At 33.3% G+C, this 10,514-nt stretch overlaps 1 protein-coding gene across 1 annotated transcript; it reads right to left on the bottom strand.

The window, feature by feature from the left end:
* Positions 1–479: 479 nt before the first annotated feature.
* Positions 480–8,038, bottom strand: LOTGIDRAFT_185937 (hypothetical protein; the record flags this gene model as incomplete). The annotated part of the gene is made up of 6 exons (XM_009049039.1): positions 7,924–8,038; positions 5,345–5,415; positions 1,846–1,963; positions 1,470–1,595; positions 1,281–1,352; positions 480–763 (listed from the first exon to the last, which is right to left on the bottom strand). Coding segments are annotated over exons 2-6 (648 nt in total), but the record flags the coding sequence as incomplete, so codon positions are not given.
* Between the last annotated feature and the right edge of the window lie 2,476 nt (positions 8,039–10,514).

The raw sequence follows: 10,514 nt of genomic DNA, 5'->3' as shown, positions 1-10,514 counted from the left end.
TCTAGAGGCAATGAAAGCATTTTTAAGAACACAGGTAATAACCCATACTTTAATATTTTTTCGATTTCCTGCTTTTTAATAGGGTTCATCCTTGGGTGATGGCAAACAATTCCACTGAGTTTCTTTAAAATCTGTCGAGATTTGTGCCTTTAGAGTGTTTACAGGCTACAAAATTGAATGCATTTTCAAGAATTGTCCCTTCTAGAGTGTTTTCAAGAACAAGGGCAATAATATTTTTCCATTTTTCTGATGTTTAATATGGTTCTTTCTTGGGTGATCACGTCACGTCTGTCACGAAACCAGCTTGTGGACATACAGACCGATTCCAATAGAAATATCATATCCTTGTAGTCACATGATGAAAAGCTCCAATTGGCAATAAACTAAATCATCAGCCTGAATAGAGATTGACATTGAATCATGGTATATGAATAGAGATAAAACAAATAAGATAACTTACTGTCTTGAGATGCCCTCTCTAAGGCCAACAGAGCCAACTTTTGGATGATAGCATACTCTGACTTCAATAATTCTAACATAGGAGCTAATCCATCAAAATCTCTAATGTTAGACCGAGTTTGGTAATCTAACATTAATTGAGCAATAGCTTCAACAGCATTTTTCTGAACATCAGGATCATTAGAGGACAGACATCTAACTAGTGGTTCAAGTCCATTACTCTCATTTATTGCCACTTTACTGGTAAACTCTTGAGCAAGGGCAGATAACCCCAAGGCAGCAAATTCATGAACAACTGCATCTTCTGAAGAAGAAATAAAATATTTAGAACATATAATGAATCTTAAAGAAATATTGTATTAGATTGAAATTACTTAAACAAAATGCACAAAAATATCATGTAGAGTCCTTTGAGTCATATTTTATTTTAAGCTTACAAATTGGAATCCAAATATGCAATAAAAACAAATATTTGTTTGCAACTTTCAGCAATTAGCTTCACCCACCCCTAAAACATTAGAATGGTATTTTTTAGTCAAATAAAACTAAACATTTGCATTCCTACATGCATGACAGTATTTCTGAATTTCATCTATTTTTAGTTATGAAAAAATGTTTATGTAGCACACTTTCAAATATCATTCAGTCTTTGTCAATTGTGCATAAATCGAAATTTGATCTCGATAATGTCCATTGTCCATTGTCCATTCAGGTATAATTTTGACAGAGATTGAGATTGATGGAAAATTTTCTGTTACATGATACATCATAAACCTAGTATGTAACAGAATAGATGATACAAATTGAAGCCAAGCACTTACCCTCTGGAGATAACAGAGCAACAAGTGTTGGTATAGATTCTTCTCTCTTTCTTAAATATTTCCTTACATCAGCTACAATTATAATATATCACTTGTAATTAAATGTTTGTCTAGTTTTATCATTTAAGGCTGAATACAACATGTTGAACTTAAAAATCTTGATATTTATAAATTCTTATATCAACTTACAATTAGCACACATAGTACTTAGAGCCATACAGGCATTTCTTCTAGAGATTCTATCTTCACCTGCCATTAGTTTCAATAATGCTTCAATTGCTCCTAAATCCATCAAAGTCTTTTTATTTTCATCACCTGCATTAAAAATATGATTTAGAGAATGTAGGTATTAGAGGAAAGCCTTAGTCTGAATCAAGAATGTCAATGAAGTTTAAAACCAATATAATAAAAACAATTCATAAATTAAATATGTTTTACTGTATGCATACCATTTGAACAAAAGAGTCATGAATGTATCTATTCCATGCTGCGAATTTCAGCTATAATTATAGAAGCTTAGAAGATGCAAACACATAGGTCCTAAAGGTTGGTGGGTAAAACTTACATTTATCAACAAATTTATAAATGGCTTCACAGGCTTTTGCTTGAACATCTTCTTCAGGACTACTTAACATTAATACTACAGTTGCTGCTTGTCGACTCTCTACCAATAATGTATCAAACTGTAATAATAATAATAATTTAAAAGATAGCTTGCCAGGCAAGGTAATATACGCCCACTGACAGTTTTGATTTTAAACATAAATATTTAGCAGTACAGTAACAATCACCAGTATGAAATATTCAACCTTCAGTCATACACTTCTTTTGAACTCTTTAGGGCGATACTGAATAATATTGAGTATGAGTTATTGCCCTTGTTCTTGAATACGTGTTCAATCTTTAGCTCGTGAAAACTCTAGAAGACAAATATTCAACCTTCAGCGCGGTAATGAATAATAAAACCATGTTTTGTCAAAATCCAGCAAGAATCATGCCTTTTAGTGCTTAAGAGCTAAATTTTAAAGTTCTTTTCAAGAACAAGGGCAATAACTCATACTAAATATTTTTCAATTTTTCTGATTTTCAATAGGCTTTATCCTTGGGTGATAAACACTCAAGCCAAATTTCGTTAAAATCTGTCAAGAATTGTCCCTTCTAGAGTGTTTACAAGCTAAAATTTGAACGTGTTTTCAAGAACAAGGGCAATAACTCATACTAAATATTTTTCAATTTTTCTGATTTTCAATAGGCTTTATCCTTGGGTGATAAACACTCAAGCCAAATTTCGTTAAAATCTGTCAAGAATTGTCCCTTCTAGAGTGTTTACAAGCTAAAATTTGAACGTGTTTTCAAGAACAAGGGCAATAACTCATACTAATTATTTTTCAATTTTTCTGTTTTTCAATACGGTTTATCCATGGGTGATAACTAACACTCAAGCCCAGTTTCGTCAACATCCGTCAAGAATTGTGCCTTCTAGACGGACGGACCGACGGAAATGGGTGACAACAATATATGCCCCTCATTTCATGTGGGCGTATAAAAAAACAGAAACTAACAACAGGCCTAAACATTCATCCAAATCCAGGAGAATCCAGATGGACTCTCACAAATGCAATCTGCGAGAGTCCTCCGAATGCTTTACACAAAATATAGATACAATGCCCTGTTCTGTTAATAAATCACATGCAAATCCCTGCAAATGACTGTACATGACCATAATGTATATATTGCAGAAAAAAGAAAAAACTAGAGCCACACATGGCACAGAGTGGGACTTTGCAAATGTAGCAAAATGCAAAATACTCCGAAAAAATCAACCTTCGACGATAATTAGATCACGCGCAAGAACAGTCTATAGTTGAGAAATTTTCATTTTGTAGAAGATTCTAATAGCAGAAGTAGAAGTCAGACCTCACAAATGAAAGTATCAGCAGATAGCCAAGGTCAATGACCTTTGATCTTGTAAAGAAGAAGGTCTAAAAATGTCAAGATCAAGAGATATACGTCATCAAAATTTCAAATTCCACACGACTATAAAACCGGAAGTTGACATAGGACGGCAAATATAAAAGTATAAATAGATAGCCAATGCCAATGACGTTTGATCCTACAAAGGTCAGGGTCAACAAAGGTCAAGGTCAAAAATTGAAAATTTTGAATTTCCAAAACCTGTTCCTTTTTTTGAACTATGAAGCGGAAACAACCGAAATTCTAAGACAAAGTGGCTCACAATATGAGGTAAGTGTATGCAAAGTTCCATTTTGAACAAACGTATACTTTGCGAGTTATGCTCCTGGCCAAAAATGTCAATAATGAGTAATATAACCCAGATGTGCCATGCCCACCTTAATTTTTTTTGCATAGGGTAATTGATATTCCAAATGTTATGTTGTGTTTTAAATTTCAAGCTTCTACATTATTCAGGTCAAAAGATATAGGTCAACAAATGTCAACAAAGGTCAAAATTGAAAAATGAAAATATCCAAATGTTAAAACCCGTTCCTTTTTTGGAACTATAAAGCTGAAACAACTGAGCTGTTAACACAAACTGGCCAAAAGGATGAGGTAATTATGTGCAAAGTCCATTTTTTAACAAACGTATCCTATGCGAGTTATGCCCCAGCTCCAAAATGTAAACAATTAGTAATTCAACCCGGATGTGCCACGCCCACCCCAATTTTTTTGTCATGGGTGAAATCATATTCAAAGTGTCTAGTTGTATTCCAAATATCAAGGTTCTACATAAAATAGGTCATAAGATATACATACACCAAGATCAAAAAGACACAAATATGGTAAAACAAAACTCAAATTTGAAAATTTGCTTTTAAAAAGCAATTGTTCTATATCTATGTAAAGTGCATGAAAAGCACATTAGGAAACCGAAAAAATTAACCCTCTAGGTTAATTAGGTCACGTGCTAGAGCAGTCCAAAGTTGTGAATTTGGCTTTTTACCGATAGCTATAAAACCGGAAGTACATGTCGGAGGTCAAAGGTCAAAGTATCAAATGATAGCCAAGGTCAATTACCTTTGACCTACAAAAGGTCAACGTCATCAAGGGTCAAGGTCACAAGAAATAAGCTTTCAAACTTTGAAAAAATTAAACCGGAAGTTGCGAAAATTTGACCGGAAGTGGATTGTACATTCAATTGATTCCCCGTTTAAAACCGGAAGTAAAGTTAAATATTTGGCAACTACATATTATTAACTTTAGTGATGCCCCTTTGCATATTAAATTTCAGATCAATCGATGCAAAAGCAAAAAAGTTGCAAAAAAATTGAAAAATTTGATCGAAAAAAGTGAGCGACGAATTTTCAAATTTCGAAATTTTTCAAGTGATATCAGGTCAGAAATTACAGGTAGATTGTAAAAATGAAAACCCGAAGAAAATCGATGCAAAAATTTGCCTTCTAGAGCCGATTTTCGACTTTTTGCACATGTTGAACTGTGGCACTTCCGCTTTTGCAATATATATTTAAGGAACACGTTGCCACTACAGAAGGTCTAGAGAAGTTGAATGGTTGCTGCAACTACTGCAGTCTAAGCTCAGGAAGGTGTGTAAATTTCGAAAAAAAAAAAGAATGGACATTTCGATAACAAACATACATAAATAAATAGTGTCCCTTAATTCTTGTTGCCACACATTTAGCACCGTTTGTTTCGAAACATATTTTTTAACCCTGCTTGATGGTTGCCGTGATGCAATGATGGAACTTGGTGTGCGGTGTTTGAATGGATTTTATGACATGTGGTCATCAAAAATAATTACGCTATCTATCAGTGGTTTTTTTGATCTATTTTACAGTATATGAATATAAATCTATGCGGTATATATTAATAATATAATAGATTATGAAAACTATGAAGAAATATATCATCGGCTCGCTGTAGGATTGACTTGTAATGAAGGCCGGACTATTTGAGCTTGACAAAACAAAACCTCTGTCCTTCGCGAAGTGAAAATGGTTAGCGGATAATGAAAAAAAAGTAACAAGCTGAAATTTTGACCATGAAGTCTGATGACATTGATCAACTTTAAATCATGACAAACTTACCACATCCTCTGGGGGAGCCTTTTCATCCTTTTTAACCTTCTTTCCCATATTTGGACAATTATTCAGTATTTCTATAAATATAAAAACTTGAATTGAAACATACAAGACAGTACTAAGAACTTTTAAGCTGACTTGTCAGGCAAGATAAAATAGGCCCACTGGAAGCTTTGATAATAAATAAAAATATTTGGCAGTACAGTAACAATCACTAGTATGAAATATTCAACCTTCACTCATACACTTCTTTCAAACTTTTGTGGTGCTACCAAGCCATATAACTAAGTTTTGTCAAAATCCTGCAACAATTGAACCTTTAAGTGTTTATGTGCTGAAAATTAAATGCATTTTCAAGAACTAGGATAATAACCTAACCTAAATTTGTGAGGCATCCCTTTTGGAGAGTCCACACATACAGGTAATTGTCTATTTGGTACATTCATTGGTATAGCCCCTTCCTTTGCTTCAAACATTTAACTGGAACACAGGTATGCCTAATTGTGTATTATTTACTATCACAGCTCAAAGGCCTTCCTATGTTTCAGAGATTAAACTGAATCACTGTTGTATTTGCTTATTGCTACACTAAATTCAAAATCCCACGGTAAGAATTCTGACCAGTAATACTATTACAGTCAAGTAACCTAATTTCGTGCTAATCTATTTTTCATGCATCTCCGGAAATGATTAATAATTCACATGTGCGAAAGACCTCCGTATTTGCTTGTTTTGATAAACATGGGTTATCTGTATCTCAATATGCATTAAATATCCCATATTTTACCGTGTCTATTGGTACTATATATAAGCTTATATAAATTTAATGTTGTTCATCATAGATATAGTACCTATCTCACCTTTTTTGTTATTTTCGCTTGATGAAGGGATTAGTCCCGAAACGTAGCTAATTGCATGGACTTTTCCTGCTGTTGGCACGTTATCGTGTGATTTATATTTCCCTTTATTAGAAGTCGACTCATCGTTTTATATTTTTTGTTATATATAAATTTATGCTATACTATTTTCTGTCTTTATATTAGATTTACCATGTTCTGTAAGTATGTATTTTTTTCTCTATGCATTACTAATATATATCAATAATGTAAGTTATCATCTACCTTTCGTTGAATTTTGTAATTTTTGTAATTTTATATCTTTCTCAAATGTACCATTCTTTGTATGATGCCTTTAATGGACGTCTTTGATACAATAAACTTATCTATCTTATCTGTACAATGTCAGCTAGTAGAATAAATCCAGTAGTTTCAAGCAAGGTAAAATGCATTAATGTATACTTTGACAAATACAAAATGGCAGATTTCAGTTATTACTAAACATCTCAATTTTGCCGAATTTCCTTATAATCCCAAGCTGTAATCGGAATTTCAAGTGTCTTCTGCTAGAATATGGTCCAATGAACAAAGTCAAGTGATAAACTTGTGGATTCCGTGTCAACAGAAAAATTCTGTGGAACACAACATGGGCCATATTCCTCTGTTGTTTCAATGACTTTTAGCATTATCTTATTTTGTTAGTCACTATTTATTTTTTAAATCATTGTTCTTTGAAGGAATTGTCATTTGTTATAATGAAATATTATTAAAGATAAATAATAAAAAATGATAATTATACCACTGGGTATTCATACAACGAGTTTCTCTCGACTTATTTCTAGATCTTAAAAACATTGTCCACGAAAAAAGGTGACGCATTAAAATGCAGGCGCTGTTACTCAAGTTTGTTACTCATGAAATATGGGTCAAAGTGAGGGATTCATAAAGAAAATTGAAAAAAAACAATTTTAATTATTTTCTGAAATAATACCTGAGGAAACTTCTACTCTCTGGCCAAATTGACTTCTAAATTGAATTTTTTCTTTCATGTCACAAATATTCAAAATATGATTTTCAAGTGCATACCAATGGTTTTAGAATGCCTTGGGTCCATGAATATATAAGTTTTGAAAATTTTGCACTTGAAATGAACACGCTTCTCTTTAAGAAATTTTGAACTGAAAATCTCCCTCTGTAAAATCATTATTTCAAATAATTTTGTTTTCAATCAATAAATGGTTGGAATTTTCATCAACCAAAAGAAAATCTAAGACTCTCAGCAATATTGATTGGAGATTAATATTTCAAATCATACAAAAATGATAGCCAAAATGTGATTTAGAACTTGATGTGGGCAGAGAGTAAGTCATAAATTTTTTGGTTAAATTTTGACAAAATTTGGTGTTGAATTCTATTATGCACGAATAGTTACACCACTGTAATGCATTTGGTGTTGAGAACTGGCAACCCCAAATGGCGTTACTGTAGACATAGTAGGCTAGTGTATGACTTGATTTCGTCCAATCAATGCCAACAAGGTGACACCAACCCATTCCTTCTTCAGGTTGGAACAGATAGGCCTTTTAAATAGTACCTCAGGTCAACCATTACAGTGACAGGCCGTCCTTTTCTTTGCATTTTTGGATCAAGTTTAGAGGTTTTTTTTTTACATAGATCTACTTCTACCCATGGCAAAATGTGGAGATGATGATTAAGTTCTAAAGAAAATTACTTTCTAATTTTACTTACGTTTCGTTGAATTCAACAAATATTAGATTGGTATTGAGACTTTATGAATATTAAAACTTATCTACATTCACCAAATCGTCTTTCTGAGTTTGTTGCTAACTGACGTTGAGATTTGTTTACATTGAGAACCGATTCACCGAGTTGGTGTTATTATAAAATAATCCACTTCCGGTCACGTAAAATTTTATAGACCTCTAGGAAACTAGAAAACGTGTGATCGAAATAAGGCTACCTCGGATTGCTGTTCATGAAATTGGATAGTTGTATGTATTGAGGTATAAAGAGAAACAAAAAATATTATAAACATGTTCAACTACTTGAATACAATCCATACCAAATTTCATAGACTTTATTACCTCCCCATTTTGTCAAACCAATATATTATAAGGCTGACATTTTGACTTCTATTCTGAACATATGACTGTGCTATGATGAATATTTGAGCGCATAATTAGACTCGCTTTCTCAGGCCAGGGCAAACTACGGATAATCAACAGATCATCCTACTAGGCCTATGACCTTACTTTTTAGCAAATGAATACACCCTCCTTTGAGAACTATAGCAATTAAAGGGAGATAAATCCAGTCACTGCAGAAAGCATTCGGCAATTCTCGTCTGTTTCCGTAAGCTGAATCTGTTGCAGAGCACTATCGTAACTTAAAAGGCTGCTTGCACAGAAAGTATCCTAAGCGAAGGTGAAATACAGGAACATCGATAGGCCCAAATATCTTTTTTAAAGAAAAATAAGACACTGGTGGAAATGAGAACTTCTGTATATGACAATTTGTTAGAAAGTCCAATTTCGTTTTTCATACACATACGCTAATATCAGCTGATTTTACTCAAAAAAGGCATACTTTTTAAAGTTCATAAATATAATTAGGCTACCTAAAAAAAAAAAAAAAAAATACTTTGTCGAAGTCCAACGCAAAATTAAGAATTTCACTCAGACCCAATTTCGTGATAGTTTAAATTGCATTTTCAGGCATTTTTCAGCTTGCCAGGCAAGTAGCCTAATATATGCCCACTGACAGCTTTGATTTTAAATAAAAATATTTGGTAGTACAGTAACAACTACCAGTATGAAATATTCAGTCTTACACTTCTTTTGATCTTTGTTGGGCAATACTGAATAATATTACCAAGTTGTCAAGAATAGGGCCTTGTGTTTACAGGCTAAAACTTGTACGCATTTTAAAGAACAAGGGCAATAACCCAATCTAAATATTTTTTCGATTCTTCTTATTTTCGATAGGGTTCAGCCTTGGTTGATAACAGTCACACGAAGTTTCATCTACGAGCTAAAAATTGAACGCATTTTCAAGAACAAAGCCAATAAGTCATACTAAATAGTTTTCGATTTTTCTGATTTTCAATAGGGTTCATTCTTGGGTAATAACAAACTCTCATGCCAAGTTTCGTCAAAATCCGTCACTAATTCAACCTTCTAGAGTGTTTACGAGCTAAAATTGAACGCGTTTTCAAGAACAAGGGCAATAATTGTCAAGAATAATTCGATCAATGAGTGATAGGCTGGCTTGTTATATATCGATTTGCTTCAGTTTTCTAAACACGGTTGCCATTTAAGTGTTCTAGGCTTTAATTTGTGACACAGTGCTACATTTTCCATTGGATATAAGTTATAACCAGTCTTCAGAGGACGTTGATGTGCTATGCGAATCCGCAGGCCTATACGTCCGCTATGTCATCCACACAAGAAGCGTGTAGTTGGGTTATTCTCAGACACATTTATATTTATGTCTATCAAAACCAAAGGTATCTAGTGTTGCATTCCCGTTGTAATGTATATACAGTATTTCATACTGGTGATTGTTACTGCATTGCCAAATATTCTTTATTTAAAATCAGAGCTGCCAGTGGGAGTATACTACCTTGCCCGGCAAGCTATTTTTCACAATGTACTTAATAGTTTCTATGGAATTACCAAAAGTTTCCGAATATTTTTAAGGTCATAAACAGGTAAACAATTTGATAAGAAATTTACAAGTAATTGTTTCAAATCTGTGTTAGTCAGGGATTGAGGGACATGGGTGTTAGTTTGTGTGAACTTTAAGAAGAAGAAGTATGCATTTAATGAAACATTACACTTGAAAATGGTGGTCATTTTGGATTTCGTGGAATCTTTTTTATCTCTAATGTCTGTCCGTCCGTCCATCCACATTTATTGTATGCACGATGGAGGCGACAGTTTTTAACTGATCTTAATGTAACTTGGTATGCATGTATATATTGATGAGATCTCAGTCAAATTCGATGATGTAACAATTGGATGAACGGTGTCGGATAGAAGCTACAGTTTTTATCTGAGCTTTATGAAACTCGGTCAAGTTCGAAAATGGTAATAATGAACGGTGTCCGAATTATTGCCTTTGACTTAACAGTCCTAACGTTTACTACCAAAAAAAGAGTATTCTGTACTGCCCATGGTCCAGTGACTATAATTAGTTGGTATGTCTACTGTAAACAATATGTCATCAGGTCTTAACACCACAATAAATCTGCCCAATTAAAGATTCAAAATTTAGTTCTGTTACGTTTGACCAGTATCATATTACATACATACACATCT

This window comes from Lottia gigantea, assembly GCF_000327385.1.
Source record: "Lottia gigantea unplaced genomic scaffold LOTGIsca_13, whole genome shotgun sequence".
Lineage (NCBI taxonomy): Eukaryota > Metazoa > Mollusca > Gastropoda > Lottiidae > Lottia > Lottia gigantea.
This window is presented reverse-complemented; position numbering and strand designations above follow the sequence as displayed.